The 23,396-nt window shown below is 36.7% G+C and overlaps 6 protein-coding genes and 1 pseudogene across 10 annotated transcripts; 4 read left to right on the top strand and 3 right to left on the bottom strand.

Moving 5' to 3' along the window:
• Positions 1-1,494: 1,494 nt before the first annotated feature.
• On the top strand, positions 1,495-4,151 carry LOC104823442 (WRKY transcription factor 44). 3 transcript variants are annotated; one of them, XM_010555014.2, is made up of 6 exons: positions 1,495-1,688; positions 2,345-2,603; positions 2,698-2,802; positions 2,880-3,439; positions 3,543-3,736; positions 3,841-3,931. In XM_010555014.2, exons 2-5 carry the CDS (start codon positions 2,406-2,408, stop codon positions 3,694-3,696), a joined length of 1,017 nt encoding a protein of 338 aa, XP_010553316.1. In that variant the 5' UTR covers positions 1,495-1,688; positions 2,345-2,405; the 3' UTR covers positions 3,697-3,736; positions 3,841-3,931. The 3 variants fall into 3 exon arrangements, with proteins under 3 accessions (XP_010553316.1, XP_010553314.1, XP_010553315.1); XM_010555012.2 differs by having other exon boundaries at positions 1,506-1,688; positions 3,543-3,671; positions 3,841-4,151; XM_010555013.2 differs by lacking the exon at positions 1,495-1,688 and adding an exon at positions 1,726-2,238 and having other exon boundaries at positions 3,543-3,671; positions 3,841-4,151.
• A 593-nt stretch (positions 4,152-4,744) lies between these two features.
• Positions 4,745-6,436, bottom strand: LOC104823441. Of its 3 annotated transcripts, none has more exons than XM_010555010.1 (4): positions 6,241-6,436; positions 6,028-6,115; positions 5,782-5,917; positions 4,745-5,563 (listed from the first exon to the last, which is right to left on the bottom strand). In XM_010555010.1, exons 2-4 carry the CDS (start codon positions 6,063-6,065, stop codon positions 5,144-5,146), a joined length of 594 nt encoding a protein of 197 aa, XP_010553312.1. In that variant the 5' UTR covers positions 6,066-6,115; positions 6,241-6,436; the 3' UTR covers positions 4,745-5,143. The 3 variants fall into 3 exon arrangements, with proteins under 3 accessions (XP_010553312.1, XP_010553313.1, XP_010553311.1); XM_010555011.1 differs by having other exon boundaries at positions 6,028-6,106; XM_010555009.2 differs by having other exon boundaries at positions 4,959-5,563; positions 6,028-6,436.
• Positions 6,437-9,129: 2,693 nt separating this feature from the next.
• Positions 9,130-10,806, top strand: LOC104823437 (protein ALUMINUM SENSITIVE 3). The gene is made up of 3 exons (XM_010555005.1): positions 9,130-9,577; positions 9,802-10,047; positions 10,415-10,806. The coding sequence occupies exons 1-3, from the start codon at positions 9,314-9,316 to the stop codon at positions 10,727-10,729; spliced, it is 825 nt and encodes a 274-aa protein (XP_010553307.1). The 5' UTR covers positions 9,130-9,313; the 3' UTR covers positions 10,730-10,806.
• Positions 10,807-10,972: 166 nt separating this feature from the next.
• Positions 10,973-12,401, bottom strand: LOC104823438 (annotated as a pseudogene).
• On the bottom strand, positions 12,402-13,604 carry LOC104823439 (transcription termination factor MTERF6, chloroplastic/mitochondrial). Its single transcript, XM_010555007.2, is given in 3 exon segments — positions 12,402-12,657; positions 12,659-13,041; positions 13,043-13,604. Coding segments are annotated over 3 exon segments (1,035 nt in total). The 5' UTR covers positions 13,454-13,604; the 3' UTR covers positions 12,402-12,416.
• Positions 13,605-13,729: 125 nt separating this feature from the next.
• LOC104823440 (pentatricopeptide repeat-containing protein At4g38150) lies at positions 13,730-16,673 on the top strand. The gene is made up of 2 exons (XM_010555008.2): positions 13,730-13,841; positions 15,638-16,673. Exon 2 carries the CDS (start codon positions 15,725-15,727, stop codon positions 16,568-16,570), a length of 846 nt encoding a protein of 281 aa, XP_010553310.1. The 5' UTR covers positions 13,730-13,841; positions 15,638-15,724; the 3' UTR covers positions 16,571-16,673.
• Positions 16,674-21,362: 4,689 nt separating this feature from the next.
• On the top strand, positions 21,363-22,752 carry LOC104823436 (probable membrane-associated kinase regulator 3). Its single transcript, XM_010555004.1, has one exon. It carries the CDS (start codon positions 21,511-21,513, stop codon positions 22,486-22,488), a length of 978 nt encoding a protein of 325 aa, XP_010553306.1. The 5' UTR covers positions 21,363-21,510; the 3' UTR covers positions 22,489-22,752.
• The last annotated feature ends 644 nt before the right edge of the window (positions 22,753-23,396 follow it).

Here is a 23,396-nt window from a genome sequence, read left to right as displayed (position 1 = left end):
ATATATATATATATGTATTATATATATGTGTGTATATATATAAATATGTTTATATATGTGTATATATGTATATCATTTCAATATATATGTATGTGTATAATTTTTAAAATTTTATTTTTATTTTTATTATTTTATTTTTATGTTATATTAATTAATATTATTAAATATTAGGGATTGATGATGTGGCAGATGACTAGGATGCCATGTCAGCATTAGATAATATATTTTTTCGTTCAGGGTTTTATTTGCCAATTTTTAAAAGTATAGAGTTTTAATTGCCAATTTTTAAAAGTACAATGTTTTTTTGGATCAAAAAAAAGTACAGGGTTTAAATTGCGACGAGAGAAAAGTACAGGGTTTTAAATGGAATTATCCCTAATATGTATATAAGTCTATAGGCATACCGCATTTTGGTGAAATTCAGAAGGGGATCCAAATCAAAATCAGTTTCACGATAATTCATCGGATATCTGTGCGGATCGGGTTTTTGACTTTTCAAACCGGTTTGGTCCGGTTTAGGACACAGATATGGGTGATGAACAATTTGATTAAATAGCTTATAAGATTTGGTTAGGTCCACTCTTTGGTACTGAATGGACAACTTTCATTCTCTAATGTTATGGGCAGACAGAGACACCTGCATTTGAACAACTACCATTGAGTTCGTATTAATTGACGCTCTCTTCCAAACCCCACTTGGTACTAAAGCCAATTTATTGCATTCAAAACACAAATTAGATTTTCCAGACACTTTGGACGTTGACTTTTGATACACACTCTATTCATGTCATGTGTGTATGCACCTCTTTACATATGTAATGGTTAAATATGAAATGAAAATCATCAAAATGTCAAATCAAAGTACTGAAATCCGAATCTGGTGTATATGGATGGACAAAGCTAAATTAGTAGCTACTAATTTAGATCACTCAACTAATACCATTCGAATAAATTCTTATTAAGCTTATTAATTAATCAATTAATTAATGGCATTAGTTGGTAAATATTAATCACATGTAAATATCGTCTGTGTTATTCTCATGGTAAATATTAATCACTTGTAAGATAAAATTTTCTACATCCTCTCTTGATCTATTGGTATACTTTTATTTTGTCTAATAATGGTTTTTTCATATGTGTAATTTATTTTCTAATTTTCATCAAATTATTAGTTGGGCCGATAATAATATTTTTTAGATCCTTTATTTTTCGGCGCACTCTCTTTTGCCTGGTTGCTGCATTCATTTGTTTAAATTGCTGAGTTAATCACATGCTAAACTCGTGATTAGTTACTAATCCTAATCACCTGTTTTTTTATGGACCACGTGTTTAATTAAACGCCGAGCTTCACGCGGATTCAACCAACGGGACAGGTAAACTATAAACGACGACGTCTTCTTCGGTTCGAGACCAACTAACCTTCAAAGATCCTTTAGCTTCTCCAACTAACGTTCAAACACCCACCAACAACCAAAAACCAAATCTGCAGTCATGTACTCCGCTTCAGTTCCAGCCTCACCCCTCCACCAACCAGATTATGCCACGTGTATATGTTCACGTGACACGTGGATCACCCTGTTCCCCCCCCTCTACTTCGTGGGACGCGCCATAATCAGACGGATAAGCCGTGTAAAAGTAGACATTCTTCTTCTTCGTCTCGATGAGCTTCGAACTGTCACGAGTTCACAGTGAGTCTTTTTTCTCGATCCTCTTTGATTCTGAATTCGAAAGCTTTAGCCTCTGAAAACAGATTCGTAAATCGATTATTATACTGTGATTCTTTGTGGCATCTGGGTGTATAAAGATTCGATGATTCTCTGTTCAAACCTCCATATATGACCAGTCCGATGATTCTGAAGTCTCTCAGAGACAAAAGTAGTGATCTTGGGGATCATGTCCAGCTTTGGTTTGAGAGCCCACTCCCTGAACAAGAGGTCGTGGGTTCAACAACCAGAGTATGGAGATTTCGCCTCCGGCCACCTTCGGGTGCTTCATATCCCACACGTGGTGTCGGTTGTGCGTGTGGGTCGGGATTAGTCTGGGTCCTTTGTGTCTGGGATTACCCGGTTATCAAAAAAAAATAGTGATCTTTTAACTATGTCTAGGGTTTAGGGCTCATGTTCACGTGTGTTCCTGATCTGGGTTTGGTTTCATATGATCTGTTTGATTCGAATTCTTCGATATTACTCGAAATGTTTCGATGAAACATACCATGAGAACATCTTGCTTCCTTCTTAGGTTAGACCTCCATTAAGTTCTTTGGATAATTTTCTAACCCAGAACTTGTGATATCTTCGTTTCTATTGCATTACAATGGTGACAGAAATCTGTGTGAAACTTTCAGGTTATCGGAAATCGGGTTTTGCAGAAAGAGCGTAGAATTTTGATACCTTAAGATTGAGAAAATGGAGATGAAGAAGGCAGAAAGAGTGGTAATAGTTAAGCCAGTTGCCTCGAGGCCTTCCTGTTCGGGTTTCAGGACATTTACAGAGCTTCTGACCAAATCTGTCACTCTCTCTCCAACAAAGAGGTTCCATGAAACCGTTGTCTCGGCTATAAAGCCGAAGACTGCAAGAGTTTCCCCCTTGTTTCCTCAACCACGGGTGATTTCCTCGATCCAAGCTAGCTCGATCGGTATCTTCTTGTTCTTTCGATCTCGATTCTTGATTGTTTGGTTTCCGTCTTTAAAATCTGTAGGGTGAAGTCTCTTCTGATGATCAAAGAGCAACCGAAAGCTTTGTCGTGTATAAACCTAAAGCAAAGGTTGTCTCCAAGGCAACGATCTCCGTTCTGGCGAAGATGGTAAGTCGTTATGGACTTCCGTTACAATCTGGATGAGAAAAAAAAATCATCCTTTTTATCGTTTTTTTCTTTCGTAGCTTCAGGGAAAGGTCAGTGTAGATCATCGTCAGGGACCCTTGAAACAAAACGAAGTGCCGTTGCAGAATTCGAGCCGAGATGGTAGACAGTGTTTCCAGAAAGTTCCGACCTTTGCAGAAGCGGAAGCGAATGCTAGATCATCCGAGACGTCGACGGGAGACCGGTCCTCTCTCGACGGGTATAACTGGAGGAAGTACGGGCAGAAGCAAGTGAAAGGAAGCGAGTTTCCGAGGAGTTATTACAAGTGCACGCACATAAACTGTCCGACGAAGAAGAAGGTCGAGAGTTCATTGGATGGTAAGATGTCAGAGGTTGTGTATCAGGGCGAGCATAATCACCCGAAACCTCGGCTTCCCCCGAGGAGCAGCACTTCCTCTAGAGGATCAGCCCGGGAGGATCCCGTCGGCTGTCCTCCTCGGAGGAATATGACAGGGTCAAGTGTTTCAGCGGCTTCTGGCTCGGCTGTTAGAACTTCGGATTCTTGTTGTCGGAGCGGCGACCATGATGGAGAAATCGAAGGACTTTATGGAGAGCTTGATGACCCAAAATCCAAGAGAAGGTAACCGATGCCTTGTCCGGGATTGCCACGTAATTTCCCGATGATAATAGGGAATCAACTCTTAATATAATTAAGTTTACATGTTTTTTTTTATCCATTGTAGGAAGAACGAGCATCGAACGAGGGAAGCGGGCGTGTCAGAGGAGGGTTCGGTGGATTCGGAAGCTCTTGAAGACGGCTTCCGTTGGAGAAAATACGGACAGAAAGTCGTCGGAGGAAACCCTTTCCCCAGGTCCCGGCCTCCATTCATGTGTTGATCGAATCTGATTACTGGCACTGTTCTTGTTTCTGCTCTCCGTTACGTGTTCTTGTTCTTGATCAAATAACCTGACAATATTCTTGTTCCTGTTCTTGATAAGATCTGTTTCCTGACAGTACTCTTGTTCTTGATCATTGGTCAGGAGCTACTACAGATGCACGAGCAGTGGTTGCGGAGCAAGAAAGCACGTAGAGAGAGCGTCCGATGATCCGGCGGCTTTCATTACAACCTACGAAGGGAAACACACGCACCAGATGCCCTTCCGACACGCTCCCCCACAAGCAGACATACCAAGAATCTTCTAGAAGCATCCTGAAGATGAGAGTTCACGCAAAAACATCGATTATATATACGTATTTTTTAAATATAGATTTATTTGTAATATGTTCACATTTAAACGTTATGATAATATGCTAAAGGACCGTCTCATACTACGTTATTTGAAATTTCAAATGATTTCTTTCTTTTATCCTTGACCTTGGCAAACTTTATTCATCAAATCGTTCAAATTTGATCAAATAATATATAATCGTTTAAGAGATATTAGGGTGAGTTCTTTTTTTTTCATATGATTTTTTAAGAATCTTTCATGTCATTTGGGTTTCTGATTTGGTCATAGAACGTCCTTTCCTAATTTAGTTTAAACTGAATGAAAGATTAAAATTTTCAATTAGAAAACAATTTAATTGGAATTGAATCTAAATCCGGAATACGGATTTCTATTTGTTGTCAAACCTCAAAAAGGAAAAGAAAAAAAGGGTTTGGATTTGACATGAAACTATATTGGAAGACACGAGAGATGAATGGAGAGGAGGACATGCCACTGTTACACTTGTGATACTTTACTCCAAAATCTGACCAATTCATAAGCTTGGATGCATGTATAGGTGGTATAGGTGGGGTATGTATATATATACATATATCTAATATTTTATAAAGCAGAAACATAACAATTTTAAAATTTATAACCAATGGAATGGAACATATATATATATATATAACAAAGTTTTTTTTTAGTTAAAAAATTTATAACCAATGCATGCCTCTTCTCTCCTCAATAACACCAATGCATTGCCTATCCTTTATATTGTCACATGCATTGCTCTCTTTCTGTCTTGGCTGATATCTTCTTTGAACCTTTTCTCTCGCATCTCTTAATGGCATTGAGCATTTTTTTCCAAGATATCAAGAGTGGGTAGTATTTTAGAATATTATCATAATATTTAGATGTAATTTTATTTTTATATTTTAGATATTTATATTAATTAAATAAGATATTATAAAATTATGTGTTTTTTATCTATAGATATTATAATGGTTTATATTAAATAGTGAAAAATTAAACGATTATCTACTCTCGCATGTCTTAATGGCATTGAGCGTTTCCCTCATCGCTCGCCATGTCCTCTCTTTGTCTGTTCCATTGATCTGCATCATCATCATCGTCATCTTCCCTCTTGAGCTTGTTGTTGGACTGGAAAATTACTCAGGTGATGTTCTTCATGACTTGTGCTTGAAGCAACACTAGTTTTACTACCACAACGGATATCTTCGAGTTTTGCACTCCTATTCTCTACAGCAGAATGCCCGTTTGCAGTGACTTGATCCTCTTCCAGATCATCGCAAACACGAGTTTTGTCCGGATTTGTGATCTGGGTATTGGCTTCTTGATCGTTTTCCTTTGATGACACTACGGATGATACACAAGAAGCTGCAGACAGTTCAGCTGAACTCGATTGATCCGATCTCTCGATATTGCGAGACCCATTTAAAGATTCGAGCTTTTTCATCAAGAATCCGAGTCTCCTCTCTGCCCTTTCCCTTAGTTTGATCTCTTCTTTGAGATTCGCCTCTAACTCTGCTATCTGCAAATAGAGCACATTGTATGTTTAAACCATATAAACAGAGAAAAGCCATAAAGATCTAAACTTTATAGTTCTTGATCAAACCCGTATAACTCCAAAGCGTATAAAAATGGTTCCTTTTGTGTTCTTAACCATATTCGATGAAAGAAACATGAGGCTTCATCTTCTTAAGGGACATTTTGGGATCAAATGGAGGGAGAAATTAAAAAAGAGGGTACCTTTATGGTCATGAGCTCTGCTTCTTCTTTAGCAGTCCTTGAATCATGTCTCTCTGCTAGTAATCTGCCTCTTAGACACTCCACTGTTCTCAAACCTTCTTCATCTTTTTCCATCTTCTCACTCGTACAATTTGTTCTTTCATCCATGGAAATGAAACCGAATTTCTCAGTCTATACAATATGTATGTGTATATATATATATGTGTGTGTGTGTGTTCTTCTATAAAGAGAGAGAGAGAGAGAGACCTGCATTGTGTATTGTCATTGTAGGCATGAATCAGCATTATGTCTCCTTTATTCAATCACCAGAACCAAGCCTTTGAAGCTTATATCTCTCAACAGCAGAAATAACCGCAAAATAGAAAATAATGTGTCATTAAAATTACATTTACTGTTTTACTCAGAATATCGACATCATATATATATTTTTTTAAAACTCCATTACTGAACTCTACTTACCTGAATCTTATTCCAAGGGGTAATATCAAGAAACCCAAACCAGAACAGATTAGAGATTTAGAAACCCCAAAACTGTAAGAGGGGAGTGAAATTGCACCCACAAGAAAAAAAAAACTTTTAATTTAAAAAAAAAATCAGAGAGAGGAATCTTGGTTAGTGACAAGAAAGGACAGTGGGGGTTTGGACTCTTGGCAACTTTGTTAATTTGGAGGAGACATTCATCTTCTTCAAGTCCCCGTGAGCCCGTTTATAATTTTTTTTTTTTGGGAATCATTTTGTGGAATAAATTAAGTTGTGAAATAGATTAAGCTTTCACCGTATTTTTTTAAAAATCTTTTTTTTTTGCAATAACCTTGTTTGTGTTGTCGTGATTTCTGAAAAAAAAAACAATTTGAGTTTTTTTTTGAATCTTTTCAAATTGGATTAAGATTCAATTCCAATTAGGAGAAATATTAAAACAATATTTTCTTTCGATTTTTTTCATATCAGATTCAATTTGGTTAATGTGGTTTTGAAAAGTTATTAATCCAGTTTAATTCGTATATATATATATATATATTTGTAAAGAATAATCATTAAATATTTAGGGTAACCGACCATATATCGTACCCCACGTATGTTTTGCCACAAACTTTATTACACGCCTTGTGGGGGGCAATATACATTATTGCAGATGTTAAATATTAAACCCAATAACCATATATATATATATATATATATCCACCCAACATCATTTCGATTTTATATATATTAATGTTATATTTGTAATTTGTAACTGTTGCTTCTTCATAGTTTGAAAATTGTAACTCGTGAATATGAAGATAATGCCCTCTTTAACTCTCTCTCTCTTTTTTTTTTAAAAAAATCTTTTTGTTTGTTTTGTTCAGTTAGATTTTACCATTTTTTGTCTCTTTTTTTTAATTATTTAATTTAATTAATGAAAATTAGTATTGATTTTGTATATATCCAATAAAACTAAATAAATACCCCGTGTTTTTATATAATTTATTATATATCAATGTCTCCGATAATAATTTTGTTCACATCCACCCCCCTAACCATAACCATGTATCTACAACCAATTGGTTATTATGAAAGGAAAAGATATTTATATAAGAGTATGTAGATATATATTTGCTTGCACTTCACTCGTAGAGACATAATTAGGAAAAGCCCTCCAAATTGCGTGATTTCTAATATATATATATATATATATATATATATATATATAAAGTAAAGAATATAGAAGTTTGAAGCAAACTCTCGTGATCATATAAACTATGATCCATTCCCTCTCTCGCCGCCCCCACCATTTAAATCAAAATGTTCATCATACTTGATGCTCAAACAAAATAGCGACAAACTATAATCACTAAAACATAAAATTAATTAATGTACGTTGAAACTCGAAAATTAAGATATTTTTCATAGTAATCGAAAACTCGTGATGAATTTTCTTTCGATCGATAACCAGAATAGTATGTTGTATACATAAAATTATAAAATAGTGAAAAACTCTAATATGTATATTGGTTACCCTACATAAAATCGGTTTTTCATTGTTACATGAAAAATGTGAGTATATTAATACTATTGTCACTAGGTAGAACAATATACAATAAATACTTAAAATGGTCATAGTGTATCTATTGTTATTTTTATTTATACCGTGAAGTAGGAGAGTGCATTTTGGTTCGAAAATTTAGTTCTAATCCGATCCGAAAACTTTCGGTTCTAATTTAGTATATTTTTTTTATAGAATCGAATAAATCGTTCCTAAATCGAATCGTTCAAATACCGAATCAAACCAAATAAATACCGAAACAAAATCCGAATTATCGACTAATATAGTTGTAAATATTATAATTTGGTATTTGTTTGATATTCATATAATGATACCACTTCGACCCGAAACGACACTAAAATCTAACTGAATCGAAGTTTAACATTAGATTCTAATTTGATATAATTTTTATCAGACTGAAAAATACCGTTTCTGAACCGAAACATATACATCCGTCAAGGTAGATATCTTTCATTTAATAAAAAATTATTTTGAACGGAAACTTAACTCAAAAATTAGTGTCATGGAGAGAGAGAGTAAAGATAAATGAAGCCAATTAATTTTCAAATGATGACATGATTCATTCAGGGAGGGTTATTCAAGATTGTGACATCTTAATCTATTCGCAAACAAATTTGATATTTTCAATAAATAGAAAAATTATTTTGAATTCAATAATTACATGTTGTGGAGTTGAGGCTTCATTTATTAATATTTGAGAATAGTTCAGAGGATTTAGATTGATTAACGTCGTCTTAAGCAATTTAATTAGTCAACTAATTAATCTTAAAAGTAAAATCCGAATTGAAAATAAATAATCACCTTGAGGCGCTTTGATTTGGCCATCTGTCGATTCCATCGCCCATAATCGGTGAAATTTGGTTTAGCGAACCAGGAAAAGACACGTGGCTCTTCACACGTACGGACAAGCCGTCCGTGATCGGTCGTACGTGCCACGTCATCTTATCGTGCTTGGCAGTTACGGATGCTGTTTGGTGGCACTTGTCCGAATATTTTAAGATTTGCTTTTGGGAACGATCTGATGCTTTTTATTTCGACCTGGTCTACCACTTGCTTTTTATATTCTTCTTGTATCGACCGCTCATTATTTTATTCGGTTTGTGATTTTAATTTTTTGGGCGCATGAATTATTATACGATTTATGTCCCGCAGGTTTAGATCCAAGACCATGTTCTGGTGATTATATATTTCACACTCAATAATCAGTTGACATTTAATAAAATAAAAATAAAAATATTAAATTAGATATCTATAACAAATGTACGGCCGAGAAAAGAAGAAAAAAAACCATAACAAGTGTATCAAATATGATGATGATGAAGAAAAATACAAAATCCAACAGTATCAAACTTCCCCAGATAAAATAAAACATCAAAAGGCTTCTTCTTCTTCTTCTTCTTCTTCTTCTTCTTCTTCGTGTTCGTCATGTACAGATAAAAAACAGAGAGAGGGAAAAAAAATTCATCGAGAAGAGAAAGAGAGAAGGAGATGGTGGAGATGGAATGGGATGAGATTTTGGAAGAGTATGGGTGGGTGATGGAGTTTCTGAAGGGGATGGTGAAGCCGGCGGCGGCGCTCGCTGTCGTTCTGATGGCGGTGGCTCTCTCTTACGCTCAGAAACTGTCCTTGGAAGGCGAGATGATCTATTCGATTTTCCGAGCCTTCCTTCAGCTCTCCGTCATCGGATTCGTCCTTCAGTTCATCTTCGACCAGAAAAACGCCGGTTGGATCATCCTCGCTTATCTCTTCATGGTCAGTCTCCCTTTTGAATTCCTCCAAAATTTCAAATCTCAGAATCTGGAGTTTCGTAGAAGATCCAACATCTCGTTTGGATTTTTCCTTTTTTAAAAAAAAAAATTGTAAAACACAGAGAGCGATTAAATCTCTCGTCTGAATTTGTTCTGAAATTCAAATTTCAAAAAAAAAAACAAGCTTAGGAGTTGAATTTCACATTTCCTTTGACGTGGCCGGAAAAGGTGATCGTGGCGGGATACACAGCCGGAGCAAGAGCGAAGCACGTGCCGCGCGGGAAGTACGTAGCGGGAGTGTCGATACTGGTGGGTACCGCGATCACGATGTTGCTGCTGGTCGTCCTGAACGTGTTCCCGTTCACTCCACGCTACATAATTCCGGTCGCCGGGATGATGGTCGGAAACGCCATGACGGTCACCGGAGTCACCATGAAGAGACTCAGAGACGACATCAGGATGCAAAGGAGTCTGGTACGTGCCTAGGAATTGGTTTATTACGCCATTTTCAAAACCAACCAACACGTACCCGACTTAACCGGACCGAATTCTCGGTTTAAAATTTCAACCGAAAGGTAGATAATTTTAGTATTATTATTATCATCAGGTCTAGAAAAATATTAAACTTGCAAAAAATGTACCATAAAATAATTCTAAACATCTCCATCTTTTTCTAATATGATGCTTCATACATATAAAATGTCAAGAAAATAAAAAAAAATAAAACTATATATATATATATAAATTGTTTTTCGGTTTTATAAAAAATGTACTAAATTAGAATCGGATGTTAAACGGTTCCTTAATCAAAACGTTCACCCCTAATAAACATGCACAACAGGTGGAGACGGCGTTGGCGTTGGGAGCAACGCCACGGCAGGCGACGCAGGAGCAGGTGAAGAGGGCGTTGGGGATAGCGTTGTCGCCGGTGTTGGACAGTTGCAAGACGGTGGGATTGATATCGCTGCCGGGGGCGATGACGGGCATGATAATGGGAGGGGCATCTCCCCTCGAGGCCATCCAGCTGCAGATCATCGTCATGAACATGCTCCTCGGCGCTTCCACCCTCAGCAGCCTCCTCTCCACTTTCCTTTCATGGCCTTCCTTCTTCACCCGCGCCTACCAGCTCCAACTCTCCCCCCTCTCTCCCGACTGAAAATCAAACTCTTTCTGTTTTCTTGGTTAAAACCGAACGGTGCAAGAAGAAGAAAGAATCGATTGGTTATAATGGTATTTTGGTTTTGTGTTAATTATAAAAGGATAATTAAACCGTAATCAAACGTTTATGATTGAAAGAAATCATGCCCAACCAACACGTAATAGTAACAAATGCATGACTGGTTGTACCAGTTCGGTTGCGGTTACAAGCATCAATGTTTTCAGCGTGTGGCAGAAGATGTAATAAGACATCATGCCTTCAAGATCTTTCTATCAAACATATTTGGCAAAAATCTGAGCCAGCTCGGATCAAAAATCCAATCTTTCGCCCATTTCAAAGCTCAAACTCGTCGTCCCTAAGTGCACGGGCGGCAGCCTCTTCTTCTTCGTCGTCGAGAGCGAAGTACTCGTTCTTCTCCTCCGGCTTAAACACATAGAACATCACCATATAGAAGGCAAGACTAACTGCCTCCTCTGCAGCATAACTCACCCACTCATACTTATACGCCGCAATGGTCTTGAGGGCAAACACCACGATTCTCATGAAATACAGATACTCGATCACGACCATGTAGAATTGCCTGAACAATGTCAGCTTAGCTAAGTTCTTGGCCGCTTTACTATCTGTTTTCGATGTCTCCCTCAATGATCTAATCGACCATACAATGGGGAAGATTATGGCACAGCAGCAGATGATATCAACGAGCAAGAACACTTGGTTCCATGTAACCCAGTCCTTGATAAAGGGTCCTGTTTCTCCGATCACGATCGAAGCGATGTTGGCCAGAACCTGGAGCGGGATCACCATTATCAACACGTTCTTCTGCTTCTCCTGCAAAAAGGGCTTCAAAAACGACCAACAGGTATCGATCAGGATGAACACAGTGAAGAGCAGAACCACACGAATGAACTGGAAGATGTAGAAGAGGATGTCCCATCCATGGGGAGACCCGCCATTAGAAGATGGATCCGGTGAACGACCCGCTTGTTGGTCCAACAAGTGTAGCTCCGGAGAACCAGGAAGGAAATGTCACGTAAGAAGAAGAAAGAGTACAGAGACGGCAAATGGGTCGACCTTGCGGGCAAGTAATCCTTAGATCCGTTCGGATCCTTGTTGTACATCTCTGTCCGAACCGCCATGGAAACCTTGGTCTCCGGAGCGCAATTCGCGAAGAACAGAGAGTACGCGTTCGACGAAGTGACTCGGTAAGACTGGTTGAATCTCGAATTCGGAGGAGGAGAGAGATCTCTGAAGGTGAAGAGACGGATCACGTAGCGTGAATCGAGGACGCAGAATCTAGGGTTCTACTGGATCTCGAGGAGGACCTGGAGCAGAAACTCCTGGGAGAGGAGGAAGAACCCGAGACGATACGGGTCCGGATTCGGCCGACGGAGGATGATACGATGGAGACGGAGACGTGGCCGGTGTGCGTGAACCCGAACTTCTCGAAAAGAATCATCGGACGAGCATCGTCGGAGATGACAAGGGACTTGATCTCCGCCGCGGACGGAGGAAGACCGGCGAGGAATGCGGCGGCGAGAAGGAAAAGGATGACGACGGGGAAGGTCAGTTTCGTCATTTCGGGTCGTCGAAGAATTGACGCGAAGCGAAGGGTGGAGACGGAGACGGTGAAGGTGACGTGAAAACGAACTTCAGAAGTGCTTTCGTCTTTTTTGAAAAGTCTCTATGGAATTAACCCGCACGGCCCATGAGCCCAATAATGTCTCCACGACGTCGTTTTTAGAATATATATACATATATATGTATCCTCTTCACAGCCAAACCTTTGGTGAAATTTGTTCATGTTAGAGTCCAGCATTTCGCTTAGGCTGCACGTAATGTTCTTCTGTCTGAGGAACTTATAACGTGACTCAACCCTCTTCTTCAATCCATGGCGGAAGTATTCAGGATAATCAACCACTTCTTCCCCGGAATCTGGCCCTAGGTTCTTGTGAGTTCTTAATGCTTTTGATCAGAATTGAGGGATACCCAGTCACCATGGTTACAATGTCTGCATTTCCAAATCCGCATCTCTTGAGATAATCAAAGTTTGCTCTGAGAATCTTGTCAACATCTATGCATACCATTTCTGGGAAGTTCATTACTACCACTGCCTGAATACCCTCCTCCCTCGGACCAACCATCCAACGCAAGAACTCGGTGGTGGGCCGTAATCTATTCTCGACACTGTAACCCATGAGGAAATGATTCTTCATCAGAACTTTACCTATCATTCCATCATCTCTGGAAAGGCCAAGGCTTGAGAGAAAGTTTACCATCAGAGCAAGCTTGGTGTGGATGCTCAATACCGTAGCTGATGAGTCTTGGGTTCAAAAGAAGCATCTTTCCAAGCTGTTCCTCAGGCACTCCCAAGGCTTGGAACAAAACAAGAAGCGGGCAGAGTTTCTCCCCGACGCCATGAGAGAATATCTGAGGGAATGCAGAAGCAACCTCATAAGGCTTTGTTCCAAGCGTGGAGAGACACTGAACCCTCTCATGGAGGAGACGTAAAGTGAGGATCTTGGGGCATCTGGAGACAATGTGAGGGGGTTTTCTCTCTTGAATGCCGATGCTTTTCAAGTAAGGCCAGTTCTCAGATGCAATCTCACTTGGGGCTTCCTCCAAGTGTTTGCATTTTCTCACCATTTTGTGGATACTCTATTCGTTGAAGCCTTTTTCCTCGAAGAACCACATGATGCTTCTACCATTCTCACCGCTCATCGCAATTCTAGTGGAAACACAGTGATATTATATATGAACTGGAAACAGCCCAATTCTTCGTTGTTCCAGAAGAATTTGGTGATGGCTTGACCAGATTGGGAAAATATTTGGAGAGGCGAAGCAAAAAAGAAAGCGGTAGGGCTGCTAAACGGGTCACTGTTCGGGCCGAAACTGATCCGTATCATTTTTTTCAGCCCGTGTTCTGTTTTTTTGTGGCCCATTTTTACTCGGATGTATCATATGATCATGAGATTCAAGATCATCGCTAGGGTTCCAGTCACGAATCCAAAATCGCCATCTCTCGATTCACGACGCCGGGTTTTCATCACAGTTCGAAAGAGGCGGGAATATTTCTCTCTTCTATCTCTGGCTTCGTCGTCATTTGCAGGTGAATTCTGAAGAGTTGAACTCTTGGGTTTTATGAGGATTTGGGTTCTGGTGATTTCTGACTTAGCTTCCTGGGTTAACTTTCACTTGGGTTGTGCTCAAAATGGATACTTGTGCGAGTTCATCGATTTCCGATCATGGGTTTTTGGAAATTCGGAGTAGGGTTCTTGACACTGAACTGGTGGAAATGTGGTTGAAGATTTCGAGTTATTTATTCATTCTTGTTTTGTTTCCTCGAGCAGATAGTTTGCTTTGTGGTAATCCGTGTCCTATCTAATCAGTGGGATTGTGTTCGTGTATTGATTGCTTTTGCCTGTATGAGATTACATCTTTTTGTCATTGTGCTTTGCTGCGTTTGCCTGTTAGCTCTTGACGTTGTAGCTTCACCGGTGTTTAGAACTTGAGATTCTCCTTCCTTCCTTTGGCATGTCTACCATTGGAATTAGATTAATCTACTCGTAGAAGAAGCTTGAAATCTTTTTGTATGGTCAAGACTCAGTCTTTAATGATCTAATCCTTCACTAGACTCCGACTCAAAAGTGCTAGGCCAGCCTGTTCCCGTCACGTTTCCTGCTTGTGCAGTTGGCTAGGAACAAACTTGTGGTGTATTACACATCATCTCGTTTCTTTGTTTTATGTGAATCAGTTTGATGTTTCATGATCGATATCGGGCTCTGGTCTGAAAGCTGGTCTGTGATTGAGAAACAGCCACACTCTTTTCGGTTGAGAAATGGGACAAGATCAGTTCCTTTTTGGTCATTTTCTTTAGACTCGGTTTAGATTAGATCAAATACAGCCTCAGTTTGTAAGTGTGATTAGTGGTTCTTCATCTGAGAGATGCAAACATAACACAATGAATAAGTTTGGAGTATGGAATTATATAAGATTTTTCAACGGAAACCAACACGCCTGATCATCTAGTCTTGAGTTTTTCCCGTAATTGGATAACGAAAACAAATGCTGTAGTTGTACAGAGTCGAATGGATTTGATTACTTTGTTTATAAATGTGTATAAATGTTCTTTCCGGTTGAGAAATGGGACAAGATCAGTTCCTTTTTGGTCATTTTCTTTAGACTCGGTTTAGATTAGATCAAATACAGCCTCAGTTTGTAAGTGTGATTAGTGGTTCTTCATCTGAGAGATGCAAACATAACACAATGAATAAGTTTGGAGTATGGAATTATATAAGATTTTTCAACGGAAACCAACACGCCTGATCATCTAGTCTTGAGTTTTTCCCGTAATTGGATAACGAAAACAAATGCTGTAGTTGTACAGAGTCGAATGGATTTGATTACTTTGTTTATAAATGTGTATAAATGTTTTCTGTAATTTTGATTGTACTGAATGTGTAGGCTCTCATCACATCTTTAGGTTATAAAATGTCCGAAACATTTGTAAATGCTGCAAACTAAAGAGCACAAATACACATCAAGTGTTGTTCCTTTGATTGCATTAAGATTTATAACCTTTTACTCGGATGCTTGTTATTTAACTTAGATGCTCGCTGATAGTGTGTGCCTTCTCTATTTGCCTTGTTATTTATATGTATCAGCAGCATGCTGTGGAAAAAAAAACTGAGAAAAACAGCCACTAAAGAGGATGTATCCTCAGATATAACACTTACCCTCCAGAAATCATTTACGATGGCAACTTTAATCATTTGGTTTGAGCATCAGATCAGGAAATTGTGTATGAAACTCGTGCTTTCTGTCCGTATCTATGACATAACGTAAGATTTTCCGATTTTCTGGTCTAAAACTCAGTCGTTCTTTGTTTTGTAAAATGGCTTGTAGGGAAGAAAATGTCTGATACCAAGGTGGTGGCCTCGGAGTCTTGATAACCGCACGGCTTGTTCTAAAACCCTAACATTGGAAGCAGAAATGATGGCACCCTCGTACTTGAGAGGCGTCATTCTTGGGAAACAGATGGTGAAAAAGGTTCCGACTTTGACACCGGCAATGCAAATAAGGCGCTTAATCTCCTCGGGTCATAATTCATATGGTCAACAGCCTCCAGAGCCATTACCCAACAGACCCTTACGAGGGGAAAGACCTCATCAACCCAATTCCGACCACTCCTTCCTCAAGCAGTTCAAGCTCCAGAATCGAAAGGAAACACCCGTGAGGGAGCAGCCACAAAGCCAGCCATTGCCACCCCCACCTGAAGATGCCAATGAGATATTCAAGAAGATGAAGGAAACAGGTCTCATTCCCAATGCTGTTTCCATGCTGGACGGCCTCTGCAAAGACAGCCTTGTCCATGAAGCCATGAAGCTTTTCGGGTTGATACGTGAGAAGGGTACCTTGCCCGAGGTTGTGATCTACACTGCTGTCGTGGAAGCCTTCTGCAAGGCTCATAATTTCGAAGAGGCAAAGAGGATATTCAGGAAAATGCAGAACAATGGTGTAAACCCGAATGCCTTCAGCTACACTGTGATGATCCAGGGATTGTACAAATGCAACAAAGTAGATGATGCTGTTGGGTTTTGTGTTGAGATGCTCGAAGAAGGTCACTCTCCAAATGTTGCGACTTTCGTGGGATTGGTTGAGATGCTGAGCCGAGAGAAGGGTGTCGAAGAGGCCGAGGCTACCGTAGATATCTTGAAGCAAAAAGGGTTTGTGGTGAACGCAAAAGCTGTGAAGGATTTCATGGAGAAAAAGGCTCCCTTTCCCTCTTTGGCTTTCCAAGCCATTTTCAAGAAGAAACCAAATGAAAAGCCTTTCTGAGTGTGTGATGAATACTCTGTCTCCATCAGAGGTTTCTTGACTTTGTATGGAGGAAAAAAACACATTTGTTTACCTTTTTAATCTTTTCCTCTATTTTTTTGGATCCCTAAATCTATCATACATAAGAAAGAACCCGAAGCAAGCCATACTAACGAATTCCATTTGGTGTTTCACCCTTCCAATGGTTGTTCATAAATGATTTTGGTTGTTAGAAGATCACCATGTTGACAAAGAATTATATATATATTTTCGGATAATTGACATAATTTTTATTTTTCTGGTATTCTGATTAACAATATTGTTTTTAATAAGCAATTTTGTTTATTAAAAATAGGAAATGTAAAAAAAAAATAAAGTGAAAGGCATTTTGCATATTATAACATGGTAGTAGGAGTTGTGAGGAGCTCAATGATTGAAAAAAAAAAAGAAGCCCGCTCGCCTTTTTAGGGACTTGGGCTGTGTATACATTAAAAGATGCATATATGTATTAAGTTTTCTAATGAAAACGAGACCAATATTATGTTGAAAATTACGAACGTTTTATATAATTCTCAAGATTAAAGTGTTAATGTTGTGATAATCGTATAATCAAACATATGTGAGGATTTTTATCACAATATTTATTTTTTCTAATACAAGATTTATATGAGAAATTTAGAAAAGTAACTATGTTATTTATTTGTATTGGAAACAAATAATATACAACATTTCTATGTATCTAAATTTAATACGAACACAATCGTACGAGAATTTGAATAAAAATGAATTTCCTAAAAAAATAGATTTATTTAATTGTAATTTGCAATATGAGTTTCTATGGATTTTAGAAACAGATATAATCTCATTTGAGGGTTTATGTACGAATGGTTTTGTCTCGAATGAAACAAAGCGGAAAGGGAAGAGTCAGAGAAAAAGAAAAGGTTCTCTCCCTCCACCTCCCACAATTATTACCCTTTTGAGATTTAAAAAAAAAATTAACTTTTTTCTGTGTAAAAAACTCTCTTCTTCCACCCTTCACGTGATGAATCTTTTGGCCCAATAAAAAGGGAAATAAAAATACTTTTTTATAAAAAAAAACTATAATAGCAATATATTAAAATACGAAAACAATTAACTAGTTATAGAAAAAATTATGATGAAAAAATTTTCTATTACTTTCATTATCTGGATTACAATTTTTTAGGTATTCACATTGCATACGGACCAATAATGATAAAATAAATAAATAACCATAAAAAGATTCAGTTTACCACAGGTTTGACCAATTTGGACCATGAGAGAGAGAGAGAGATATTAAATTACTAATTAAAATTAAGGGATTATTAAAGACAAAATTAAAGGCTAAGCTTTGGGCAGATCGCTTTTTCCCCAATGAGGTCAACACCTTCTCTCTATATCTATTTATTTATTTATTTACAAAACAAACCTAGTAAAATTTTTAATATGTTGGTGTTTGGATATCGTTGTCGGTATAATTATGTTTTACCAACAAAAAATTATAACGTTTTTTATATAGACGGAACAATGTAATCTTTTTCATTAAAAAATAAAATAAATTACATCAGAACAAACACGTAAAAAATATTCATTATACATCTTTACAAATTCCCACAAAGAACATTAGATTTTGTTTTTTTTTTCAAAAAGGAAAATGATTGAATATTGTACCGAAATAATATTTTGTACATATTTAATTGCAATTTATGTGAAACACAAAACAAACTACACTCGTATCCAAACTCAGTAGTTCTTTCCTTGTCGGAGACTTTATAATATAATATCTACGTGTCTCCTTCTTGATCGGAACACGTATGAACTCCAACGTAAATTAATAATACGTTAATATATATATATATATATATATATATATATATATATATAAAATATTGAAAAACGTTGAAGCTTTGCCAAGGAAGAGCATATGAGGAGAGAATATAACCCATTGAGAACTTCCAAGTAGATCCACAACATCCCATATCCATCAAAATCTAATTGACCCTTTTTTAATTTATTATTTTTTTGTTGAATAAATATAAATGGAATCAATATGGATCTTTGAATTCGAATCACTGAAGACTCCACAGTACAAAACAAATAGAACAGTCTCATTATCATCCTTTTTTGTCTATTTTCTCATTTATTTTATCCTTTATAATTTATTTTGTGTTCCAAAAGGTCCATACATTCACAAAACATCTCAAATTCAAAGTATCTAAGTCTCATAGAGGTTTCGATTTCTTTTCAATCGAATTTATGGATCACAATTTCTATACACATTTTTAAAATATTTTAGCTTAAAATTCCATCCGAGCAATAGATTTTATATTTATTCATCCGAGAAACTTAATAGATACATTTGCTCGAAGAATTTTGGAGCTACATTCCTTTCATTTGAATTTCTTTGTTTGGATTATTTAGTTGCATGTTTTTTTTTATAACCAAGAAGTTCACTACTTAATCCCTTAGATTCGAAATCAGTTTTTAATCACGTAATTAATTATGTATCTCCTCTCCACTAATAAAATCAAACCAAATATCTTGAAATGACGTTGTCACCTTTCAATCACTAAATTATCAACTAGTAAATTATTTGGTTGCATGTTATTTCAAACAGAAGAATTATTTTATGAAATATATGAAATATCTTTAACACATTTTTTTGTTTTATTTATAAAATTAGTTTCTTTTCACATTTTTATTCATCAATGTATTAAATCTTTCAGCAAGCTAAAAGGTAACTGAAAATTTCATAAAATTTTATGAATCTTTTTAATCCACAAAGTCAAACTCTTTAGCACATTATTTTTTATCGTGATAAATATTATATTTTGAAGGTTTTATTCTGGTGTATTTTTACTTTTCTTTTGTTCCAACCATAGGTTTAATCGCTTGTGTAAGAATTTGCCAAATATTTTATAACGATTTAAATTATTAAAAAAGTCAAGATTTTATAATATATTTGTTTAGTCCATAATATCAAAGTTTTTAAATAAAGAAATCTATATAATTATTGTATCTTGTTGTTTTTATCCCATATAACAACAATATTACAAAAAAATACAAGTTTTATTGCCATTTTACCCTAACCCAACATAATCAAATGATAAAAAATATGGATAACACCTAAAACAAAGTATATCGTCTATGAATATTGTTAAGTTTTATACCATGTTAAAATTGAATCTAGAAAAAGTAAAAAAAAAATGAAATTTATGTTTTTTTAGACTAAAGCATTTGTTTTTATGGAATAAAAAAAATACTTCACTAACTTAATTTTTTTTCCAATAATCTAAATAAATATCAGAAATTTTTTATTGGGTTTTCCTAATTCAATCTTTTAATTTGTTCGCTTGTAAATTGATTTCTCATATATCACTTCATCCGCACAAAAGATCGAATATCTATTTCTAAAAGTTTGATTTTTTCGGTGAATTACAACTTCGTATATATATATATCTTCTTTTCACCATGAGACCAAATAGTTTTGTACAAATAGACATACAACACCAACAATGAATATCAAAACCCACTAAAAAAATAGAATTACGTTACACGAAAAATATACATATGAAATAGAATCTTTAATTTTAATCGCTTGAAATTGAATTTAACCATAAAATAATAAAATTTGTAAGATACGTGACTGAGAATTGTTTTCTAATGACACCAAGTGGCACTGACATACTTCACATACACAAACATGTGCGTGTATGTATGTATATATATATATATATTTCTGATTAGGAAAATTTTTATATTGGAAAATACCTACAAAATTACCGATTTTCCCCAAGAAATCAGAAATGGTTCAAAAGGCCCCATCGCAGAGTGTACGCGTCAAAAAAAAATCTTCGGTCAATGACTGCCACCCACGGAACAACCTGACAAAATTCAATTCTCTGTTTAATGTTCCTTTCATTTTTGCCCCACTTCTTTAAGTTCATTCAAAATTACCCCTCTTTTAAATTGGATCGCAGCGAATCTAATTTATTTGATATTCGGGGTTTGTAACTGTGATTAAGCTACATAATTTTAGATATCAATTATAGTAAAATGAGAAAGTGTGTCGTTATTTCGGTTTTGGGTTAAAATATTTCAATTTTCACTAATAAAATAGTTTTTTTTTCTTTCATAAATGTTCATTTTTCATTATCATCCTATTTAATATAAATTCGATTAAAACAATTCTATGCCATTGATTTAGATTCAATTCGATTTAAGTATAATTATTTTGGATTCTAATCATTTTTTTAATTAACAACTTTTATACGTAAATAAAATAAGCTAATTTTATTTCATTTAAAATATACTAATTCAAATTTTATATCAAAATCGATTTCAACAATTATATGTTATTCCATGTAGAATTAAACTCAAATGATTATTCATACTACAAACTCACAAATTATATAAGTGTTCAAACAATACTTACACACAAAAATATATAAAAATTTGTAATATATGCGTGAAGTGGAAAACATTTGGGTGGGACATTATTTTAAATACGAAGATAAGCGATGGCCAGAAATCAAATCTTTTTTTAAAAAAAATGTTACATAATTTGGATGTATTATGCACTTTTTTTTCAAAATTTAAGAGACATATTATTTAAAACATGTTCATCCAAATCGAAAAAGGCATCCATTAATATAAATAATAAATAGATAATAAATAATTCCACGCCTATAGCGACGCGGACTGGGCTGGAGATCCAGGAGACTTTAAATCCACCGGCGCATACGTTGTCTACTTCGGTACTTTCCCTCCCCCAACCCCATGAGCTCTTCTCCACGGTCCCCAAAATCTCACATCTAACCACAAACATTCAGAGATTCAGAGTTATCTATATACATATACATATATATATATACACACACAAATACAGTTACACATTTTCACAAATATATACACACGCATATATATATACGGGTTTGCATGAAATGGAGCCAATAAAACAAGGTGAAGCCAGCAATGAAGATGATGAGTACATAGACATGGACGTGAGTTGCTGCTCCTCTTCTTCTTCTTCTTCGACGGCGTCGTCTTCTGGGTTCATTAGCTTCTCCGTTAGCTCGCCGCCGCACATCCGAGAGTTTGAGTTCCAGATGTGCTCCTCCGCCGCAATCTCCGGTGAACCCGCCACTTCTCCGGCGGACGAGCTCTTCTACAAGGGCCAACTTCTCCCTCTCCACCTCCCTCCCCGCCTCCGAATGGTTCAGAAGCTCCTTGAGTCCTCCTCCGCCGTCGACGGAACTACCTCCTCCGCCGCCGCCGCAGCCGCGTCCTCCGCCGTCATCTCTCCGTGCGAGTCCCGGAGAGTGAGCAGCAGCGAGATCGTGACAAACCCAGATGAGAATTTCTTCGAAATCTCGACGGAGCTGAAGAGTTTCATCGAGAATGAGAATCCAAGAAGCACTTGGAGCAAGAAGATCAAGCAGTCGTCATTGACTCAGAAGCTCAAAGCCTCACGCGCTTACATCAGGAGCTTCTTCTCTAAACCAGGATGCTCGGACTCCGAAATCGATCCAAAATCGAAACTTGGAGGCCCCAGATCCTCGAAATCGTCGAAGAAGAAGAACCCATTTGTAAAAAACGAATCTTTCGACGAATTTTCCATCAATCGAGGTTCAAACAACATCCACAGGAGATCGTTCTCGGGAGTGATACAGAGGCATTGCCAGACAAAGTGTTCATCTTCTAGTTCATCGTGTTCGTCATTGTCTTCTTCGTTTAGCTTCGGATCAAATGGGTCTTTGGATCTGCAGGCGCTGATGAGAAGCAGCAGCGCAAGCTCTGAGACTGATAACTCCATTGAAGGAGCGATCGCGCATTGCAAGCAGTCGTTTAGCCCAAGAAAGAGTAATGTGAGTGAAGCCGAGTTATGTTCTTCGAGAACATCTGTCTCTGGGGAAATATGAAAGGATCGAACATTCTAGAATTTTGAGATCCTCTGATTCGCAAAGAAGACACCACGAAAAGGCCCAGAGAACAAAAAAAAAAAGAACATCTTTTTTCACTCTGTCTATTTTTTGTGTGTAATTTTTTTCTCTTTTGAAAAAAGTTGATTAGGGTTTCTCGTTTTCTTTGTCAAACTTAGTGCATGCAGATGATAATGTTAATTTGCTAATTGGATTGCCTTGTGTTGATAGAGAGGGTTTGAACAGAGCTCTTTGTCTTGCTCGCGATGTGTCAGTTTGAATTCAAAGACTTTCCATTTTATATGTACAGTTACAGACAGACCAAATCTCGAATCACCATACAAGAAAACTAGTGTTTGTAACTTTGTTTTAAATTATTAGTTACACATTTAAAATAACGTGTATTTTTTTTTCGTGAATAAAATTTCCGGGTTCAGAAAATAAGGAATCGCTGTCTCACACCTTTGTAACAAAATAAGAATGATTCAGCTGAATGCTTCACGAATTCTCGTGCATCTAAATTTAAATAGATAAATAAATAAATAGCTGAATTTGTGTATCCCAATTCGGTCAGAAAAATGGCAGTGTAATTTTTGTGGAAGTGAGAATAATAATCATATTAAAATTATGTGATTGGTTAGATCATAGAACCATCTTTTAAAAAATGTTAGAAAATATGTAGATGCTATCAACCCATTGAAAAGGACCAAGTTTATTATGAAACCATAACTAGGTTAAATTTCACACCCAACGAAAATTTCTTTCAATTGAACCATTAACTCTCAAGAATGGGGTTTATGTCGTGTGAAATTTCATGATCAATTTCACCAGAACACTAACCCCCAAAACAAATTTATTAATCTTTTTATATATATATATATATATATATATATATATTTGGAATGAAA

The sequence above is a fragment of the Tarenaya hassleriana genome, unplaced genomic scaffold, assembly GCF_000463585.1.
Source record: "Tarenaya hassleriana unplaced genomic scaffold, ASM46358v1 Cleome4, whole genome shotgun sequence".
Lineage (NCBI taxonomy): Eukaryota > Viridiplantae > Streptophyta > Magnoliopsida > Brassicales > Cleomaceae > Tarenaya > Tarenaya hassleriana.
The sequence above is the reverse complement of the archived record's forward strand: the minus strand, read 5'-3'. Positions and strand labels throughout refer to the sequence as shown.